This window comes from Drosophila kikkawai, chromosome 3L, assembly GCF_030179895.1.
Source record: "Drosophila kikkawai strain 14028-0561.14 chromosome 3L, DkikHiC1v2, whole genome shotgun sequence".
NCBI lineage: Eukaryota > Metazoa > Arthropoda > Insecta > Diptera > Drosophilidae > Drosophila > Drosophila kikkawai.
This window is the reverse complement of record NC_091730.1, coordinates 19203885-19225181: the sequence shown is the minus strand read 5'-3', so window position 1 is coordinate 19225181 and position 21297 is coordinate 19203885. Positions and strand designations below refer to the sequence as shown.

The 21297-nt window shown below is 41.3% G+C and overlaps 3 protein-coding genes and 1 long non-coding RNA gene across 7 annotated transcripts; 2 read left to right on the top strand and 2 right to left on the bottom strand.

The window, feature by feature from the left end:
* The first annotated feature begins 800 nt into the window (after window positions 1-800).
* Window positions 801-5073, top strand: PXo (P[[i]]-sensitive XPR1 orthologue). The gene is made up of 6 exons (XM_017180589.3): window positions 801-986; window positions 1641-2829; window positions 3328-3522; window positions 3937-4106; window positions 4276-4518; window positions 4756-5073. Exons 1-6 carry the CDS (start codon window positions 918-920, stop codon window positions 4903-4905), a joined length of 2016 nt encoding a protein of 671 aa, XP_017036078.1. The 5' UTR covers window positions 801-917; the 3' UTR covers window positions 4906-5073.
* A 433-nt stretch (window positions 5074-5506) lies between these two features.
* LOC138928500 (uncharacterized) lies at window positions 5507-7278 on the bottom strand. Its single transcript, XR_011444919.1, has 3 exons — window positions 6366-7278; window positions 6178-6305; window positions 5507-6114 (listed from the first exon to the last, which is right to left on the bottom strand). It is a non-coding gene; the product is annotated as an uncharacterized lncRNA (long non-coding RNA).
* Window positions 7279-15247: 7969 nt separating this feature from the next.
* On the bottom strand, window positions 15248-19114 carry LOC108084388 (uncharacterized). 3 transcript variants are annotated; one of them, XM_017180581.3, is made up of 8 exons: window positions 18970-19114; window positions 17625-18590; window positions 16413-16536; window positions 16231-16316; window positions 16006-16164; window positions 15860-15946; window positions 15536-15770; window positions 15248-15480 (listed from the first exon to the last, which is right to left on the bottom strand). In XM_017180581.3, exons 2-8 carry the CDS (start codon window positions 17697-17699, stop codon window positions 15368-15370), a joined length of 879 nt encoding a protein of 292 aa, XP_017036070.1. In that variant the 5' UTR covers window positions 17700-18590; window positions 18970-19114; the 3' UTR covers window positions 15248-15367. The 3 variants fall into 3 exon arrangements, with proteins under 3 accessions (XP_017036070.1, XP_070141845.1, XP_070141846.1); XM_070285744.1 differs by having other exon boundaries at window positions 17625-18662; window positions 18970-19108; XM_070285745.1 differs by lacking the exon at window positions 15248-15480 and having other exon boundaries at window positions 15593-15751; window positions 17625-18662; window positions 18970-19108.
* On the top strand, window positions 18755-21163 carry LOC108084389 (solute carrier family 22 member 1). 2 transcript variants are annotated; one of them, XM_070285743.1, is made up of 5 exons: window positions 18755-18922; window positions 18978-19771; window positions 19832-20024; window positions 20082-20227; window positions 20399-21163. In XM_070285743.1, exons 1-5 carry the CDS (start codon window positions 18816-18818, stop codon window positions 21055-21057), a joined length of 1899 nt encoding a protein of 632 aa, XP_070141844.1. In that variant the 5' UTR covers window positions 18755-18815; the 3' UTR covers window positions 21058-21163. The 2 variants fall into 2 exon arrangements, with proteins under 2 accessions (XP_070141844.1, XP_017036071.1); XM_017180582.2 differs by having other exon boundaries at window positions 18823-18922; window positions 20082-21162.
* Window positions 21164-21297: the final 134 nt, after the last annotated feature.

The following is a 21297-nucleotide window of genomic DNA, read 5'->3' as shown; positions in this document are numbered from 1 at the left end:
ATATCAGTTGCACACATTTTTTAATGGGCGTGGATAATAACTGGAAATTACTAATTAATTAATTACTAGCTTGCATGTCATTTAAAAGTACTAATTTATTGCAATTACCATTTAAATGAAATTTAATCTAAAATGTTGAAAGTCGGGGTAAATGGTAAAATAATATCTAATAAAATGTTCAACTTTACACAGAAAAATTTTTTTATTTAACATTTACAGAGATATAATTTTTATCTTTATTTTCGTGCTAAAAAAACCAGGAATTAATTATTATTATCATTTATTAATATTTTAGCTCAATTCTTATAAATTTCCTTACAACATTTAATTTTTTAAAGCAGTTCCTATAGGATAGAGTATCACGGTAACAAAAAAACGTCTTGACAACAAAGTAAATTTAGTTTTCTTGATTAGATACTATTAGGTCTTGAAATAATTTAAACTATTAAACTATTTATTTTGCATTGAAAGAAAATATATTTAATTAATTCTGCAACTCTTCAAACAAAAAATGTAGTTTTTTCTCAGTCTCCGAAATATAATAATAGTTTATTGGAATAAAGTTCGCAGAATATCGCAATTGATAATTTAATAAAGTCTAATCAATTTCTGAAATCAATATGCGTGTGTGTTGCGCTTTTGTTATTGTTGACATTGAAAATGGATGCGACAGGCAATAACAAAACCGAAGCCATTTACATATCGAAAGCTCCACGAAGACCCCTTCTCCTGCCCCGAAATAGCCGATATCCCCGCCATTTGGACCAACATCCCAGAACTTTCGCCACCGCCACTCGGTGGCGGCCCAGTTGTGATGTTTACGTGAAAACGTGCGTTTGGAGCAGCGACCACGTCCTCGCCGTTTCAGCCCGATGCGGATGCAGTGCAGCCAGTTGTGAGGCCCCCCAGTTCCCAAAATGAAGTTCGCCGAGCATCTGACGGCCCACATAACGCCCGAGTGGCGAAAGCAGTACATTAACTATGAGGTAAGTGCCAAAAATCGTCGTTCCAAGGTGCGGAAAAATCTGTATCCGTGTAGATACACGGACGAGTCAGTGTGCTTTTCGCCTGCGCTGTCACTTTGCCAGCTGTGACATCACATGGGCCATCAGCTGTTCAACGCCAACTGTCAAATGGGGGAGCTTTCTCCGCACGGCAATGTTGGCGCATGCGCCCTTCCAATTCGCCGGGTCTAGCGGCACTTTTGTTTTGCTCTCCTCGAACGTAAATAAAGCGGTTCCTAGGAGGATGCGGGGGCGGCAATGAGAGGGTGGGATAAAAGCTCAGGTGGAGAAAAGCAGAGGAGGAAATATAGGTACAGTGAGGGACAAAAGTAATGCGACCCTATTAATTCAAGGGAATTTACTTGATTTTAGAAATACGTATGTATCTATTTGCCTAAATTTTAAATGTAATCTGTGATGACGAGACTGAAAAATTTATATTTTTACTGAAGCAAAAGATGATGTGAACAGCCTCCAATATAATGCCCAACATTTAGTTGATAAAAACCATTGCCTACTTATTGGGATGTTGGGCGCACTGTTTTTGGATACAGCGTTAAAATGTAATCCTTTATTAGTCTATTAATTCTAGTTAATTAATTCTTCGTACAAAATTTTAAATTTTCTTATATTCAGGAAATGAAAGCCATGCTATATGCAGCCATCGAACAGTCGCCATCCGCAGAGCTAGTGGAGCGCGAGATGGTGACACGGTACTTTGCCAAGTTCGATGAGGAGTTCTTTCACTACTGCGACAAGGAGCTGGCCAAGATCAACACATTCTACTCGGAAAAGATGGCCGAGGCCACCCGAAAGTATGGTAGTCTGCGCAGCGAACTGACCGAGGCCCTGGAGATGGGACATCCCAAGAAGCTGCCGGCCTGGAAGAGGCGAACGCCGCTGGGCAAGAAGAATGTACCGGCACGCAAGATACAGGATCTCAAGTTGGCATTTAGCGAATTCTATCTAGGGCTTATACTGCTCCAGAACTATCAGAATCTCAACTTCACGGGTTTCCGCAAGATACTTAAGAAGCACGACAAGCTGCTGAGCGTGGATTATGGCGCCCGTTGGCGCACTGATCATGTGGAGGCGGCTCATTTTTACACGAACAAGGACATCGATCGGCTGATCCAGGAAACGGAACAGGCCGTCACCCAGGACATCGAAGGTGGCGATCGACAAAGGGCAATGAAGCGTCTGCGAGTGCCACCACTGGGGGAACAGCAGAGTCCGTGGACCACTTTTAAGGTGGGTCTCTTCTCTGGTGCCTTTGTGGTACTCTTTGTCACGGTTGTGATCGCAGCCATGTTCTACGGCTTCGGCGAGAATTGGCGGGCGGGCATGAGGATGTTTCGGGCCCCGTTCCTGATCATCGAATGCCTGTTCCTCTGGGGCGTCAATGTCTACGGCTGGCGGTCATCTGGAGTGAATCACGTCCTGATCTTTGAGCTGGATCCTCGCAATCACTTGTCTGAGCAGAACATCATGGAGGTGGCCTCGGTGTTTGGTGTCATCTGGGCCTGCTGTGTGCTTAGTTACATCTTCTGCGATCCTTTGGGAATTCCACAGTATGCAGCTCCCTTGTGCCTCTATACCTTGATGGCCGCCTTCCTGCTGAATCCCACAAAGACGTTCCACCACGAGGCAAGATACTGGGCCTTAAGGGTCCTCATCCGTGTGGTCATGGCCCCGTTTTGTTTTGTGAACTTTGCGGATTTCTGGCTGGCCGATCAGCTAAACAGTATGGTGCCGGCCTTTCTGGATATTCCCTTCCTGATTTGTTTCTTTGGACGGAGTCCCACATGGCACAAGGCGGGAAAGGGTAAGTTGGGTGTTAATTATGGTATTTTAAGGTTTAGAAATACTAAAAATAAGACAGAAAAAAAGATGTTTTTCATCTCAATTTCAATTAGTTTGTAGTCTATTCAGATTTCAGTGCGATTCCCCTATAGATTCCATCGAAACGTATTACATTTTTAATAACTATTAAAACCACGATTTCTTATTTGAAATATTGATTTTCTTGTTTCTTGGACTTTTATTTACTTGCTTCCCAAAAGTTGACTTCCTAATATAGATGCAAACAATGAATAAACCCCCAAGCATTCCAAGAACTTTGCAACTATATTGTGTCGAGTAAAGGGGAGAGCAAATCGTGTATTTATAAATAAACTCGTAAAACAATAGTTCACAATTCCATCCTTCGAAATAAGCCACCATGAGTCTTAACTTTCAACAGAATCGAAATACAAACTACCGGGAATGTGACTTAACCGCATTGTCTGGTTAATTAACCGTGATTGTTTTATTTCCACACCAGCTGCCAGCCATTGTGTGGAATATGTCTCGCTGCTGCACCCCATTGTGGCCATTCTGCCCGCCTACTTCCGGTTCGCTCAGTGCATTCGCAGGTATCGCGACACAAAAGAGTCATTTCCCCACCTGGTCAACGCGGCGAAGTATGCAACATCCTTTTTTGTGGTGATATTTGCCCACAAATATCACACGACCACGGGTAAGTGGATTTATTATGCGCTCCGGTTTGGGCTTGGGCTTGGGTTCAGGGTTCATTAGGGCAGGCCGACAAATATCCACATTATGCGTGCTGTTTACGGAACGGCGCCAATTAGTGCCGTCTTCATGGCCAGCCGCAAAATTCATGTACATGGGAATTGTGTTCGGCAGGCGGGCACGTGCGGCTTTATCTCACTCCTTATGCCAGGATACTGCAAAAAAAAGAGCTTACCATATATGATTCATTAAATGGAGTGCGACTTAACAAAGAATTTAGGCATGTATAATGTAAGAAGTATAGATATTTATAACTTTTTCGTATTGTAAATTCAATTCCAGAAAGCTAAACTAAATTGTATTTGTACAAAGCCCTAGACCCTAATTGAGAGATATTTTTTTCCTGTGCTATTTATAGACACCTATCCTCTGTCCAAGGAGAATCCCTGGTTCTATTGCTGGATTACGGCGGCCATATTCTCATCCTGTTACGCCTACACATGGGACATCAAGATGGACTGGGGACTCTTCGACTCGAAGGCCGGCGACAATCGATTCTTGCGTGAGGAAATCGTTTATTCATCGACGGTGAGTCGGAAGGGGATTGTTTTCCTTTTCGGGAGGGCGGGAGTTCTGGCTCCCCACAAATAATGGCAACGATAAAAATAAATAAATATTTGCACCGAAACGGCACGTAAAACAATCTCTCAGAGCATTCATTATCTCACTCTCTATAACTTGCTTTCTTCCTCCTTAGTGGTTCTACTACTTTGGCATAATTGAGGATTTAATACTGCGCTTTAGCTGGACGCTGTCCATGAGTCTCATCGAAGCGGGCTACATTGAAGGCGACGTAATGATGACCATACTCAGTCCCCTGGAGGTTTTCCGTCGCTTTATTTGGAATTATTTCCGTTTGGAGAACGAGCATTTAAACAACGTGGGCAAGTTCAGGGCAGTAAGGGATATATCGGTGGCCCCTATGGATTGCTCAGATCAGGTGAGATACGACAGTGCATTTTTTTTATGAATTACGATAAAGAGTTTAAAGGGTTTTAAAAAACTAATTTAATAATAAACTCTGTATTAGCCTTGTGAAATTTTTAAAGGAACCTTGCTAGAAACCTCTTTAATAAATCAATCTTTACCTTGTACCGAAAATAACAACCGAATTAAGCTTAAATAAATAATAAACCCACATCGTATAAACTCCATACTGGTTTCCCTTCAATTTCAGACCACAATTCTGCGCATGATGGACGAAGCGGATGGCGTGATGAATCGAAGGCGTGGAAAAGCCGCTGGCGGCAAATCCGCAACCAAGAAGAACAAACACGAGCAGCGCCTGCTCCTCCAAGGAGAGTCAATCGAGGACCTGTGCTCCTAGTTCGGACCTGGACGTGTGCAGTGTGTGTGCGATTACCCAATAAACATTTCTCTTTCTCTCTCTGTGTGTGCACAAATTTTTAAGTTAATGCCAATAATAGAGCACTACAGTTGCATTTTAAGAAAATGAAGTTTATGGTTTCTACAAAAGTTTCTCAGAGTTTGACGAGCACCATCTGTGGGCAGTGGGATAATGATGTGGATTGATGACGAGCAAAACTTCCATTTGTGTGACAGTTGAACAATAAACTGGGGGGGGCAACCATCGGTTCCGCCTAAAAATACATTTTCCCAGCCTTGTTTCCACTTGATTGTTGCGGTTGCCATAGCAAGTTTATATATGTTAATGTTAGCATATGTAATTATTGTTGACACAACAATTTATGCATGATGTGATGTGTTTTGACAATAAACATGCCTAAATCATGGAAATGGATGACCAGCGATTAATAATAACAAGTGGGTTTGTAGTTTATTTTGGCATTTGTATACTTTATGAAAAGTATACATTGAAATATGTCTAATTATTTATATACCAAAACATAGAAAATATCTTTCATTATAATTAAAACAAAACATTACCCTTACTTCTGGCACCCAAAGATTTTTATGTTAAATAAATTTATCATAATAATTATACATTTTTTCAATTTTAAATTTAAATAAGCACATTTTAAAGTCTACATAGACAAGTGAACAAAAATTATCACACAAATTAGGCCCGGCAAGGAGACTCTCTTTACGAGTTTCATTTTATGGCTTTTTTGGTGGCCCTAAAACATTTCAGTTATGATAATTCAAGTTCTACTGAACACAATTTAATGATTCTGTTTAAATTATTTTATATTTTTTGCTCTCAAAATTTGTTAAAAGGAATTCGATTTGCAGCTGTCTTTCTCAAACAAACTTGATGTATTTCACCGTCCGTTTCCGCAGGGGAGTTGGCAAGGTTTCGCTTGCAGCTGCTGAATATTGATTGATTGATGGATGGGTTTTTGTCAGGTTCTGCCCGCTCCGATTCCCGGTAATAATTTCATAAGAGCTGGCAGGGCATTTGTTGCTGATTACGCTCTGATCAGCATTATCCGGGTAAAGGACCTTCTGTGTTAAAAGCCGACTGGTAGCTATTGTTTAAGCCCCTTTCACGTGGTGACCGCTAACAATTCAATGTGCTCGGATTACTTTTCAGCGGTCCTGCTGGGACGGGGGACTGTAATAAATGATTGTTGAATTTAATATGAGTTCAGTTTAATAACCCAAATGGAAAACTTACCAAGTTTCGGCGAAAGAAAGTTTCACAAATTGTTTCGGCAAAGTTTTTCGTGTTTCTTTACCATCCCCAAAGTCTTGACAGTGACTTTAAGAGTTCAAGGAAGGACGCCTATGTTTCCTATGAATATTCTTGTGAGTTGTTTGAGACTTAATGCAATAATAAGTACAATTTAATCGTGAAAGACTTACAATTTTGTGAGATATATGCCACATCCATTAGTTTTCTGTTTTCCAGAAAGTAAATACGCTTCTTCTCCCAGCATTTGTGCCACTTGAAAGCGGATTATATCACCGCATTTGCTTCTTAACAAAACACACAACTCCTGTTTGTGTCAAGGCAAAAGTTCAATTCAAATTGCAGTTCTTTCAATTTTTGTTATCTTGTATTTTTAGAATTTTTCTTCCTGAGGGAAACATTTTTATGTGATTTTTGTTGCCGGGCAACTCGTATCCCAATGCTTTGGCCATTAGGAACCATTTATGGTTCGGAGATAGGAATTTTGCTTTTAGCCATGCCCCAAATGGCGACTGTCACATTGATGGCCATCTCTCCCACGGGCGGTTGCTTGTGTTTTGAAGTCCTCCTGCGATAAGTGGACCCTTTTCCGAGAGTGTTTTTATTAGCCCGGGGATGTTATCGTGGTCCCAGTGCTCCTGGCCAGGCCATATTTAGCGGCGCATAATTTTCCAAGCCTCCGAGATGAGCCGCGATGATAAAGGATTCCGTTTTTCGTATTTTACCTTTCGGTTCGCATGTATGTATGTGCCTTTTAAGCAGATGAAAAATTAAAAGGTGCTTTCGTTTGGGGAAATAATAAAAGTCTCTCATGTTTTCGTTTTCGCCGTAAGCCTTTCACTTGAGCGACAAGCGGCAGTGCTTACTCTAACATGTCATCGTGGCTCTGACACCTTTCTCCTTCACTTACTTAAATTATTATTTTTTTTTCAGTTGGCTTCCTTTACTGCTGTCAAAGCTGATTTTCGTTGATTTGACAGGGGGTAGGGATTAGGGGTGGTTGTTGTCCCGACAACATTGTAGGCTCATCGAATCGCACACAAAAATAGATGTAAAGGGCCAACGCACTGTGCGTATACGTAATTTTTGGTTTTTGTTATGCATTTTTACACTGAGAGATTACTCTTGGATATATGGAATATTTTTGAATGAAAATGTATTTCATTGTTTGTTTTGTAAATATTAAAAACATTACCAAGCTTACATAGTTTACATTACACTTGATTTTATTTTGATGTATTCAGGTATTTATCCATTTAGATTTATTATGGTAAAAAGAAACGGTCACAATTTTTTGTAAGTTTAGTTTTCAAAAAATTTGTTTTTATTTATTTTATTTTTCATATATTTTTCAACAAGTTATTACAAAAAAAGTTCCACCAATTAATCCATAAAAAGTTAAATTAATATTTTCACTTGGTTATTTTTTCAAGTGCACATCTTGTATATTCCCTATTTGTTGCTGTTCCTCTCTGCTGATTGCAATTGTTTGGCTTTGGCTTTGCTTACTCAGGCGCCGATGTCGTTGCAAGCAAAACATGAAAGCGAGCCCAAGTTTATTACGCATACGCCATGTTGAACTCAGGCTGATTGCTTAAAGCATCCGTGTTAGTTTTGCGATTGGCCGTGTTTATCGTGCCGAAACATCTGCACTCAAGGATTATAAATGAATGAGCGAACATTCCCCCGCCATTGATTGCCGTGACAATGACAGATTTCGAGTGCACGTTTCACAATGCAATCGAAATATGCAAATATTCAAGGATTAAGTGATTGCCTCGCTGTCAGAGACAGCAGGGTGTGATATTTGCTTAATAAACCAATGCAAATTAAAATTAATTCCCATTTAAAGCCCCAAATAAATTGCAATCAAACGAGAGTAAAATTGTGTTGTCTCAAAAATACTTTTCTAATGATGACCTGAAATCGAATGCTTTGATTGTTGACGCGTGCACAGACAGGCTCTTTCTCGAGCTCATTAAAACAATTCCAGTGGGGGGCCACTGCCATGTGAATTGCATTTATATAGCCCACGTGTCGTATACGCTATTCTGTCGTAGGTATGTAAATATATAAATACAGAAAGAGCAACAGCCAGAGGGCGAAAAATCAACCAATTTGTCTATATATACTTATTTTTAAACGCTGAAAAACCCAAAGCTCGGGACAGCGATTGAACAAATGTTTACATTGAAAGTAATTAATTAATTTAAAGCCCTGACAGCCAGGCCAACCAGAGGAGGGTAGGGACCGAAAATTGACATTCAATATGCTAATCGAATACCCCACGAGTTTTAATTAACCATGAAAAGCATTTTGACGGCCTGCCAGGCAGTTGGCGAAGCTACTTTAGCTTTTACCACTAAAATGGCGGGTCCTTTAATGTACCAAAAGCCAGGGCTTTAATGTATGAATAACCCCAAAAAGGGGGGCATAAATCTTATTTGCCAATGCCATTCCCAGGCCCAGATGAGTGGGATGTGCTGAGTAATTCGAGGCGGAAGGCAAGTTAAAGGCCTTTAGACCCCATTCGTTTGCCCGATGCCATTGATTGATGGCCGAACCGCTTGCAGAGGGAAAAGGCTATTTATAATATGTTTATTATTTATCATGCATGCTAATGCCAATATATATAAGCACACACATTTATATCGTACATCAGTTTATTGGTCCTGCTTGTTTGCTTATGAAATTTGATTGAAACTAATGGACGCATCCGCAAATGTCACCCAGAGGGCACGTAAAAGCCATTCAAATACGGGGAACGATAACCAGATCGCAATCCTCCGGAAAGGAGGATAATAAGTGACTTTTCTTCTGCGGGTTTCATAACCAGTTTCACCGTCCCTAAACCGCGCTGAGAAGCCTTAGCTAAATAAGCTTATTTCACGAGCTTACGCTCCATGAAAATTCTATGTGAAGGCGCATATCAATTGTCAGCCGTCCTTAAGCTAAAGAAGCACTTTGAGTCGATTTATCATTTATAGAAATTTTCCTCCCAAGACAGGCAACTTTTGCCTTCAAAAGGTCAGCTTCACTTTCCCGGGAGACAGTGGATAAAGCAGTGGAAAGCCCTCCCCCCGTAAAATAATGTCAAGTGACACTTGCCTCGCGCGCCGTCAGCCAAAAGTTTTGACAGCGAAATTCAAATGCAAACACGTCAAAAGCGGGGAAAATAAACAAGCCGAAATAACTAAAAATTACATTGGGGACCATTTCTAATGAAAGATCAACAAACATTCATGTTTGGCCAACAGTTTAACTTTGTTTTCACTAGTTTTCACGGCAATTATTTGGCTCGGAAATAGATATTCTGCTCCGTTGGAAAACACTGAAACCGCATTTATTAATTGGGAGCAGTCGACATTGAATTTAAATTATTTTAGCATGAATTATTTACATGTACAAGCTGAATAGCTATTAAAAATAAAGCTGCAACTAAAATTAGTTGGCTTAAAAAAGGTTTAGTTTAGTTTGTGAAAACAAATTGGAGGTAGCCAATATAAATTAGCAACTTTTCGCGGAAAAAGATTTGTATCTCAATTAGATTTAAAGTGTTTTTTTATATTATCCAATTAATTATAACTAATTGATATTGAAACAGGATTTGCAGTAATTTTGTACAAGCTTTGTCGAGTGAAAAAGGCAAACATTTTAATATATATTTTAATGATTGCCTTCTCTGGTTTATAGGCCTATTTAAATTGAAATTCTCTGGAAGTTATATTAGGCTGGTCCTTGTAAATCTAGTTGATAAGCACTAATTGAATTAAATGCTTTAAATTCCCTGCTAATTGAGTTAAATAGCCAAAGGCTTACCCTTTCGATTGTCCCGGAATGGACTCCGCAGACTCAGCCATGGCTTTTCATTCATCTTACTCAAATTTTCATATTTCCATGGCTGAAATATTAATCGCTTTACACCCGACTGCTCTCTGCGAATTTATTTACCCGCGGATCGTTGTCCTGGCAACTATTTCAGCTGTGTTCTGCTTCAGGTTACCCCTTGAAATCGAAGAGGGTATGCTGTGTCAAATCAGGGCTTAAATATCTTTAGCTATTCAAGTTAAAGCTTAAGAAATTGATGTCATTATATATACACAGAAATATATATTCTTGTTGTTAAAACTTGACAAGGGTATTTGGTTCGTTCACCCTGCAAATATTTCAGTAATTTTGTTTTCTGCTTTTATTTATTTTACACCGAACATGGGGTATATTGCAAATTAAAATTCTCGTAAAAAGCAAAAAAAACACGAAATGGTTAAAGCATCAACAAATAAATTCAATTTGGGGCCTTCTTCCAGAGTAATGCCAAAAGGTAAACGAAAAAGCAGAGACAGAGGAAAGTTCCTGTTGTCTTGTCTTCTTGTATCTGTGCTTCCCGAGGTTTTATTTGCTCAAAGGATACTTGTTTTGAGCCAGGACTTCAAGTGAACCCTTTCTGTATGCCGTATGCTAATGTTGTGGCGCCCAAAAAAAGGTCAAATGTTTGCTTTTGTCTTCGAAGTGCGCGCACACTTTTTGCTTTGAAGCGGCGCCAGGAAAAAGAGGCTCAATTAAAATTGGCTTACGCTTTCCGGGAAGCTTGTAGTCTTAATGGGCCTCCTTCACATGTGAAAGACATCTGTCTAATTTCCAGCGCATCCCATTCCCCATTATTTGTACACGCTGAGGTGTCATCTAAGCCCACGGCTTTCGGGGTCACAAGATTGATGTCTGAGCCCCCTGCTCGTTCCGCATAATTTACTTTGGCGATTTATTGCTGACAAACGGTTGCACGCTAATGCGAATGCTTTGCCGACTTATGTCCTAATTATTTATTTGGCTTCAATATGTGCCTGCCTGAATTCTGTGTAAGCTACCAACTTGGCTTTAAGCCTGAAAGCTCTTTATAGTTTACACTTGACAGAGTTTTCTTATTAAATAAGTCATTTGTAAGCCGCCTAAAATGACCATCAAAAGCTAGTGTCTCCTTCGGGGGAATTGCGTTCGCATCTTAAAGCAGCCGAATTTAATGTTTCAATTAAAGCAGCTCATGAATAGGCAACGGGAATTTAATACCCAAATTGTTTTTAACATTTAATATTTATTAAGATGCTTACATCTTTTATGATCTCTCTTTTGGTGCGTGAATATTAACTTCATTTGAATGCTAATTTTCTAATTGAATGTATATAGACGACGACACGTATCCGTCGGCGAGTGTGGGGATGTGCTTTAAGCGAGCACTCACATACATAAATCTACATAAATTTCCTGGCAACTGACTTTCATATCGACCCTTCCGCAGTCGCTTCTCACATCTCTGGCGGCCGCCACACTGCGTATACGCAATAAAGCGAGTGACAAACTGGCTGCCATTTTCGTCAAGCGTCAAGTTGCCCCGAAAGTCGGTGTTTACTTTCTGCCTTTTTAAAATATGCGCACACTGAGAGAAAATTAAGGAGTCATGTATTTGATTTAAAGTAAATAATGTGTGGAATTAAAGTCAGGGACTTTTGTTTGAATGGTTATAAGGTAAAGAAAGTTTTAGTATAAATAATTTCGTAGCTGTCTTGATTTAATATTCAGGCTTGAGTTTTCAGATTTCGTTAGCTGAAACTTCAGATGTAATCCCGTATTCTTTAAATCCTTAAATTTCAAGTCTGATTTCCTTGATTTTTCATTGTTTTCCCTTGTGTACTCATATTCATAGCCAACTTTACCCACTTGTCATATGCTGTAAATCAAGTGAAAGTCCAGAAAAGTCAGCCGAAGGCAGAAATAGCTTGTCTCACAATTTGTTAATACTTTACATGAGCATGAGGAAAAGTTGAGTCAAACTTGCTTAAATTTTAACATTTCATTTAATCCAATGAGCGACTCTTACAATGGAAAATGTTTTTTTTGTCGTCCCTAGGATTAAATACACACGAGTTTTTCGTTTCCCATTGTGTGAGAGAAGAACCCAGAATGATGTATGCTCCGGGAAGGAAAAGTTAGACAGCCTTTGTGTTACACTCTCCCAGCCAGCAGGCTGTCGAACTTTGCAGCTACAACCTTGTCTCATCAAAGATGTTATTAGCTATATAAATATTTCGCCCCAAAAGTTCGATGCACGCTATATAGTATGGGAATTCCATTTGATTTCACTTATGCTTTAATTGAATTTTCACTTAAGCAAGCGGAGACACTCGGCAAATATTGCCGCACTCACGCGCTAATGGAAAACTCATTATCCTGGCATCAGCAGGACTCGGGGACGAGCGGCGGTCGGCCATCTTAGCAATTAGATAGAAAGCGCGCGCGTTTCTGCGTCGTGCAAGTGAGCTTATTGTCAATTGAGTGTCTGTGTGTGTGCGCGAAGGATCTAGGGGTATCCTGGGATTGTGGTGCACAACCACTTATATCCCTTAAGTGCCACACAATGGCAACTTTAAAGAGACCAGGCAAGAAGCCAGCTGCTTGCTGTTGGTAATGCTGCAAGTAATTCCCAGGATTTGTGCAGTCAACATTTCCATGCATGCAACAATAGGAAAAAGCAAAGCCTGGGTTATTAGCAGATCTGCATTTTTAATATGCTTCTATATATTCCAGCTTAGTTGTTGCTACTTTTACTTTGCAATTTTAAAATGGTTTTCATGAATGAAGAGTTTAAAGGCTTAAAAATTAAGATTTCCCAAAAACATGTTTTCAGCTCATGGTTGTTTATTTACTAATAAATTCCTGGTGCGTTGTAAAAATATTTATGCTTACTAAATAAAAAATATATTCATATCAGTTTGCGCATATTTTTTCTGCTCACATTTATTCACAACCAAAAAAATAACCGCCATAGTCGAAATATTCGATTTCACGAACAAAAACCAATCAAGAGTAATTACAGGAGCATTCCACGGCTTCTAAATCAATGACCTCCGCCAGGATTGCATGCTGGGCCAAAAATAGTTTCTGCATCAAAGGTTCAAAGCGCTGTCGGGCGGAAAGATTGCAATTTGAAATATTCATTGTAAGGCTACAGGTATAAAAGAAAATAATGGAAACGAAATTGAACGAAGCCTCAACTCTTAATAATTTGTATTTGCGTAGGAGTCCTGTCCACTTGGAAATATGATATTTATCCAACTGGCTTTCTACTGCATTCCGCCACTTAGGGATCCATTAAGCCAGATTTTTTTTGTCTGTCTTTCGGTATTTTCAAACAAGGATGTCCAGTTGTTTTTGGAATGTAAGAGGGGCGACTCCGGGGAAATATGTCATAGGAATGAGTGGAATGTTGCTGCCAGTGGCAATGTCAATATTTGAGCACAAAAGCGACTTTTCACAAATGTAATAACAGTGCCCACTCTTCTGGGTTTCCACATGGGGGCGGGAGTTTGTATAGTATCCATACAAGGGACCCATATGTGTGCATACCTTGTGACCCTGTTCCCTCTTCACTCAAATCATTTACAGTGAAAAAGATTTAAAGTGATACCCTAACTTAATCAGAAAATTTGATATTAATTGTGAGGATTTACTTAAATATTTATTAAGCTGGGAATGTCAGTTTGTGTGTACATGAAGTGATTTTCTACAGTTTTCAATAATTTAAATTTATTTAAAATCTTTGTTATAATCAATATTTCTTGTCCAAGTTGATTACTATAATTTTTGTAGTGCAAAAGACATTCAAATGACATTTTTTCCAGTGTCACATCTGGCGCATCAGTGCCATTTTACAGTCGAGAAGCTGGACAACAGTTTGCAGATGGCGCACGGATCCTTTGCCATGGACAGCTGGCGGCCATGAAGCCCTGTTTCACTGCTCCTCCTATGTCCCTAAATCGCTCATCAGCTCCAAGGCAGCGAAGCCAGAATGCCGGTGTCATTTGTCAGTGCATCTCCACCTGGGGGTTTAATTAACGGGGCCAATTTAGCCGAGTGATTAAGTGCCATTTAATGACGCTTCTGTCGCTGGAGGACTGATGTCCATCTGTGTGTTGTCCTTGCATGGATCCTAGTTTTGGTTTATCTCGGCAAAAGGTTTTTAATTAAGACCTTTAAGTATAATTTGAATATCATTACCCGGCAACTAAAACCACTTAACCCGTTCTCTAACCCTTCTTGGGTCTAGTCAGCATTTTCCAAAAAGCTAATTAAGTTTTAAAAGTTCATTTTTATCCCCTTCTTGTTGTTTTAGGGTTTTTGTTTTATTTTTTTTGTTGTTGTTTTTGGTTCCGTCCTGCGGCTGTCTACACGGGTGAAGCTCAAACATTTAGAATAATTATTTCAAAAAGTCAGACGACGACACAAGAGGTCATTTGCTTGAGTGACTGAGTAGTTTGGCTTGGCAAGGAGCTTGAGTTTAAACGGAGCTCACATCCTGTTGGCATTTTCGAGCAACGCAATTTCATAGAACGAATACAGTTGAACTTCGGTAAGATGTACGTTTAGAGTTGAAAATAATTCGAGGTGAATACAATTTAAGACTATGGTGTGTGACAGGGGTGAAACAGAAAACTAAAAAGTGTAAAAATCAATTAAAAATGTGGTTAAAAGTATGCAGTAAAAGGTTCGATGTGCCAAATTTAGTGTAGGTTTTGTATTTTGTATAACAGTTTAGATTAGGCTAAGCTCCCAAAAAATAAGGAAACAGTATACTGGTAATAAAAAGACAGAAACAAAAAAGAGTTTTCAATGCCTTTTTAAAAAATAACAAAATACTAATAATTTTAAAGCATACTTTTAGACGTCTTTATTGGAGATTTCAAACCTTAAGAGATTTTTACGTTTGCCCCTCTTATTAAGCATATTGAAAGAAATTCAATATAAAATGTTTAGTTCCTTATTTTCCCATTCCTAGAAATTCAGATTCAGCGAAGCTCTGCTGTATTTCCCAGTTGTGCCAACGTGTATGGTGGCATCTGTAGTTTGGGGACTGAAAGGCAAAGAGCTTTATCACTTCCTGGTAGTTGGCTTTGGATCCCTTCTTCGTTAGTTGTAGTTCCGTTTCCATGGAGCAGGCATGCAAATGAAATGTGCTGAAAAAATAAATATCAGGATGCTGCCAAATAACAGTGCTTCCCTTGGAAATCGCATTTTATTATTCTGATGTCTTAGGTCAATCAATTTGTAAAAATATCTGAACTTTTGCTTAAATCTCTGCCTTTTGGGGATTTGGCCACAAAAACACGTAACACGAAAGGTTGGCTTAGTGACGAACTACATTGGCATCACCGCCATGGGCCGGACTGGAGGCCAGAGATATAATGGGTATTCGGACCAGATGCTCTCCGTTCGGCTGCGGCAGCTCTGCTGTGTGGCCTAAATGTTGTTGCTCGATTTTAGTTGCGAATTATTGCGGCTGGTTAATCCTCACCTGTCCGGGACTGCTGCTCCTCCTCCTCGGTGATGGTGGAGAAGTTGGTGAGCCGCTGCGAGGTTATCAGCGGGCTGGCCAGCATTCGTCGACGCTTGCTGCTTCCATTTCCATTTCCGCATCCGGTTTCCAGCTGTTGCAGCAGACTGTGCTGCTGCTGCTGCTGCTGCTGTTGCCTCTGTTGCTGCTGCTGCGATTTGGTTAGTTTCTCGGCTGCTGTGAAGACCACAATAGGCTTGGGTTTGGAGGCACATGGTTTGTCGGGGTAAGGGCAGGCAGGTAAGCATACTTGGGGATGGCACAACACATTCACCGAATACCTACCGACGCCGCTGTGGCCGCCAGCTGGAGCTCCGCGCGCTGCAGGCGGAATGCCTGATACTGCGAGATGACGCACAGCAGACAGTAGAGCTGGAAAATGTAGATGGGTGTGACCCTCGAATGGGAATGTTTTAGCGTTTTAAACTCACGTTGAGGCACAGGATGAAAAAGTCCATGGTGAAGATGAAACCCACAATCGGATCGAATATAACACGGCGGGAGAGGGTCAAGTGCACCAGGTGGAAGCACTCGATAAGCAGGTCGCCCAGCATGAACAGTATCCAGGGTATCAGCAGCTGTCGCCTGTTCTGCAAATTCCTCAAAAATATGTGGTCGGAAGGGAGTTCAAAGCCTCACACACTCATTACACCCACCTGCTGGAGGCCCAGAATCAACAAAACCGACGATAACACCATCAGCATCGAGCAAAAGAGAAACAAAACGTTGAATATCACAGTCGCTGCAAAGGGCATAAATCACACGTAATTGAGTCGCATGCCAGGACCTCCCACGGCAAAAGAAAACGGAAGAAAGGAGCTAGGAGCTTTGGTCTCACCTACAGTCACATCACCCTTCTCCAGCAGGCTCTCGCCCATGGGCTGGGCCCGTTGCCCCAGCAGGAATTCCTGCTCCTCGACCAGGTAGAACAAAAACATAAGCGTCGAGAAGCCAAAGTAAACCTGCACATAAAAAAGGAAGGAATGTGAATACACGGGAAATAAAATTAGCTTAGATATTATGAGCCTAAATTTAATAGAAATACGTAATTTTGTACAGTACAGAACAGAAATATCGAACATTCTGAGGCATAGAAGATATAGATACATAGATTTTCATTTTACTAATTAAATTTATACAAAGGATAAATACTCTTTGAGTGCAGTAACCACACAGGGAAATATACCCGGAAATTACGCCACACGGGTTTTGTGCCAGAAGCCACGAAAATGAAGTCGCTCTTCTCTCAAATCCAGTTCAAGTGAAAATTGAGTGCCGTAATTGCTCAAGGAAAGCTCCTTCTTCCTTGTTAATATATTAGCTTAGAGGTATTTTCGTTAAATTTCAAAGAGAATCGTCCTTATTCATTGCTTTTGACAGCTATCAATTATGGGAATGCAATATGACAGGCTTCAAAGATAAATAATTTGTGTAACAAGACACAATATTAATTTGTTGCTGACAGTTAGATTAATTTTGATTGTTAAATAAATAGGACGGAATTCTGTCATTATTTTATTGACCACATCAAAGGCAAAGAGTTGAACAATGCAGAAATTGTTGTGATTTAAGATAGAATGTGTAAATATACACATTATAATGTGATAATTGATAATTATCAAAGAATTAATTGGAATTATAATTCACCGAAGTAATCTTTATGTTGTGGTTCTAAATGTTAAACAAATTATATTAAAAAGTTTTGTGTAATACATTGTATTTCCCATGAAGTCCTTAACTAAACTTGCAAATTACTCTCTTTAATAAATTTTAAAAATTATGTTTTCAATGTATACTTTTTAATAAATGCCTTACAATGACTTTAGATTGCTTTTAAATTTATTTTCAGTTGTGTGTAACCTGAGGGTGTAACTTTTCTACTGCTTCTATTAAAAAAAGTTCCCAAAAAAAGGCAAGAAACTTTTTAGAGTTGTTTTGCCGTCTGGCTAAAAAGTACCCAAGGGGAATTTCGATATTTGCACATGTGCTCTCTGGCTCGCAGCCACATCTTATCGTTGGCAAATTATTCATATTCATTCAGGGGACCTACCAACGTATAGATGGCACAGGCGAAGCTGCCACTCCGCACGTCCTTCCAGAAGCAACAAGACTCCAGGATGGCCATCTTTCAGTCGCTCACGCCTCCTCAAGCCGGATGAACATTGGAGATGAGGGATTTGAGCTGTATAACGGCTGCCGCCACTTTCACTTGACTTTCGGCACTTTCACTCGGAAGGATTCTTCCACCCTTATCTTAATCCTTGTTTCCCGCCAAACGGCTAATTTGTTTGCTCTAGTTGTTTTTCTTTCCACGAGTTTTTCTATTTGGCACTCCGCAGATAGATATCTAGGATATAGCCTTGCCGCTTTCGGTACACAGACACTGACACATTATTCCGCACACAAGACGCGCAGCAGATTTATGACACTGATTTATGTGGCATGACCGGGCGTATTTATGGGGCCCAAAAACTATGCGATCTTTGATATATATATTCACTACAGCAAAGCGAACCGCCTTCGTTGAAAGTCGCATCGGGACTGGCACAGTCCTCCTCCAAAGGCAACCAGTTGTGGATTCCTCTTCGAAAATCCTTTCGAAAATCTTTTATGAATGAAAGTTCGAAAATGGTTGTAAGAGCGGTGAGCTTCAAGGATAACGCATGCGCTGGTAGGGCAAATACACAAAAGCAACAGGCGGTTTTGCCGGGTCTACTCCTTGCATCTTGACTGCGGCAGACCAAATTTTCCTGCAATTAGCCACAAACTGAGTTGGCTGTGCCAAGACCACAAATTACAACAGCTCCTCCGGCTTAGTTCTCAATTGGATTTGGGTAAGCTTTTAATTAGCGTGCCGAGCATTCGGGATGAGTTTACCTCAGAGGCGAGTAATGGCGCCAAGACGGAAGGGCTTGCTCCTCCTCCTTCTTTCGAGTCAATGACAATGCCGATTTTGTGCTCCAGTTGTCGCTACCAAACCGGAAATGAAAGCCAATTCAGTGGTATGGAAAATCATCTAGTCATCGGGAAGGATAACACAAGGATTTTCACAAGTCAGAGATGATTAAATGGTGTAAGCAGAGGATTTCTTTTGTTAAGAATAATCAAGAAAGATAAGACTTAAATCATAGCTTTTTTTGGGGGAGAAAAGCGAGTTTTTTGAAAGGAAATAATTAATAATATATAATAAATAAATAAAATTAAATACAAATATACCAAAGAAGGCTTTGTTTCCTTCGCAATGGCTTTTATATCCAGTTATTTTCTGTCAGAATTGAAGTTGACAATTAATATGGCAAAAGATGAGAGGAGTGATAAAGATGACAACTCAGTGGATAATAGCCGGAAGTAAGTAGCTGGCAGTCAATCTTAAATATATCCTTGAGCCAACTCACCACAACAGGCTCCTCTTTGAAACGAATAAGGTTGACACATCCATTCAGGTTGGGAGTTCGCTGGAAAATGCAAGGGAACGCCGAACCAATTCCTCGTTGTATAATCTGAGACGCTCGCACTTGTCGTTCACAAGGGGGTCCTGGGAGGCATCAGAATACATCGATTTCGATGACCTGCTTCCAATGCTCGGTCAGTTTGGCTGGTTCCAGAAGCGACTGTTTCTGTTCATGATTCCCTTCTGCTACATTACCGCCTTCGTGTACCTGGGACAGATATTCATGACCCTGACTCCCAACGACTTCCACTGCTTCGAGCCCGAGTTGGAGCTGATGACGGACAAGGAGTTGCGCAAGCAGCTCTCTATTCCCCGGGAGAAGGATGGCTCATACAGTCAATGCCGAATGTATGAAACCAACTACTCGAGGATCCGCTATGCCCGGAACAAGACGGCTATGATCGACACATCGTTGCCCACGATGCCCTGCCAGCACGGATACGTGTTCAATACCTCGGAGATGCCCTTTGTCACGGCCACCATGGAGTTCGGGTGGGTCTGCAAGGATGACAAGTATGCCACCTACGCGCAGATCATATTTTTCGTTGGCTCCATTGTGGGCTGTCTGGGTTACGGATACTTCGCGGACCACTGCGGTCGGGTGGCGGCCCTGGTCAGCAGTTGCTCCCTTGCCATCATTGGTAGCATAGGCACAGCCCTGTCCCAGAATTTCCTGGCGTTCGCTGTCTTTAGGTTTTTTGTGGGCGCCTCCTGTGATACGTGCTTTACCATGGTGTACATTTTGGGTAAGAAAGTGTGAGAATTAGGGTCTTACGTGGTCGTCGTTAATGGAGGTTAATGTGCAGTTCTGGAGTACATTGGACCCAAGTACCGAACCCTTGTGGCCAACTTGTCCCTACTGCTGTTTTACTCGCCCTTCACCATGCTGATGCCGTGGATTGCGCTGGCCTCTAGAAACTGGCGGACATTCTCCATCATGGCCGGCCTGCCTCTTTGCTTCGCTATGTTATCCTACTGGGTTCTGCCCGAGTCAGCACGGTGAGAACTCCTTCGACTTTCCCATGGAATGAAAATCATATTAACCTGCCATCGCAGCTGGCTCGTTTCCGTGGGCGAGATTGATAAGGCCATGGAGATCTTGGAAGAATTAATACAGGTGAACAAGAAGCATCTTCCGCCCTGGATCCTGGAACTGTTCGAGAGATGCTGCCTGCAGTTCTACAAGGAGGAAATGCACGGACGTGAGTTTACGGTATTCTCGATATTTAAATACCGGCGCATGGCCTGCTATATGGTCCTGATGATCGGCATTTGGATGGCCATGTCGCTGGTGTACGATGGCCATGTTCGGGCGGCTAGTGTCCTTGACTCGCATAATGTCTTTCTCTTCTTTACGATCGCCTGTGCCACAGAGCTGCCGGGCAATATCGTGGTGATCCTCACCCTGGATCGTTTCGGACGCCGTTGGTGTTCCTTTGCCTTTACCATGTTAAGCGGCCTCTTTAGTTTGGTCGGTGCCTGCATAGTGAACGCGACGCATATGAAGAATTTAGCGCTGGCCGGAAGGCTCTTCGCCAACATGTGCTACAACGTTGGACTCCAGTGGGCGGCGGAGATGCTGCCGACGGTGGTGAGGGCTCAGGGTGTCTCCTTTATCCACACGATGGGCTTTGTGGCCATGATGATGTCGCCGCCGGTGGTGTACCTCTCCCAGCTTTCCTTTTCCCTCATGCTAATCGTTCTGGGCGTCCTGGGAATTTTGGCTGGAGTACTGGCTCTCTTCCTGCCGGAAACCCTCAATCACGAACTACCCCAGACGCTGAGCGAGGGCAATGTCTTTGGAAAGAATCAGCGGATGTGGCATGCACCGTGCTGCGGACCAGGAGCAAGGCGATCCGCGCGAAGAAACTATTTGCATCAGGGTTCCAGCCTGCGTACCTTGTCACGGGATGAGTTCCGCTCCAAGCGGATGCTGCGCCGCACCAGCCCGCCGCTCATTAGCGAAAACACATCGATGCTAACTACACGGAGTGTCGATGAAAAGGAAATTCGAACTTATGACTATAAGTAGTAGTAGTAACCATGTCCAAAGTCTACAAGGAACTAAACTATAGACTAAATATTAAAAATAATTTTGTAAATAAAGCCTTTAAACTTAATTATAATTTAGTCCGAATTCCGTTTACTCGAGGGCCTTCTGCTGCTGCCAGAACTACATGTCCATCCTCGCTTCATTTCACAGAGGAGACTATTCCCATTTCAAGTTCGGGGAAACTGCTTACCTTCCATGCACCTATTCCGTGCAATTCTG

Excerpts from the sequence above, each read along its gene's own strand:
- PXo (XM_017180589.3), top strand. The coding sequence starts at position 918 with ATGAAGTTCGCCGAGCATCTGACGGCCCACATAACGCCCGAGTGGCGA. Across the intron at positions 3,523-3,936 it reads CAAATATCACACGACCACGG|ACACCTATCCTCTGTCCAAG; the intron begins GTAAGTGGATTT and ends TGCTATTTATAG. Across the intron at positions 4,519-4,755 it reads CTATGGATTGCTCAGATCAG|ACCACAATTCTGCGCATGAT; the intron begins GTGAGATACGAC and ends CTTCAATTTCAG.
- LOC108084389 (XM_017180582.2), top strand. The coding sequence starts at position 18,867 with ATGGCAAAAGATGAGAGGAGTGATAAAGATGACAACTCAGTGGATAAT. Across the intron at positions 19,772-19,831 it reads TACCATGGTGTACATTTTGG|TTCTGGAGTACATTGGACCC; the intron begins GTAAGAAAGTGT and ends GTTAATGTGCAG. Across the intron at positions 20,025-20,081 it reads GTTCTGCCCGAGTCAGCACG|CTGGCTCGTTTCCGTGGGCG; the intron begins GTGAGAACTCCT and ends CTGCCATCGCAG.
- LOC108084388 (XM_017180581.3), bottom strand. The coding sequence starts at position 17,699 with ATGGCCATCCTGGAGTCTTGTTGCTTCTGGAAGGACGTGCGGAGTGGC. Across the intron at positions 16,537-17,624 it reads CCTGTGCCATCTATACGTTG|GTTTACTTTGGCTTCTCGAC; the intron begins GTAGGTCCCCTG and ends TTTTATGTGCAG. Across the intron at positions 15,947-16,005 it reads TTTTCATCCTGTGCCTCAAC|CTCTACTGTCTGCTGTGCGT; the intron begins GTGAGTTTAAAA and ends TACATTTTCCAG.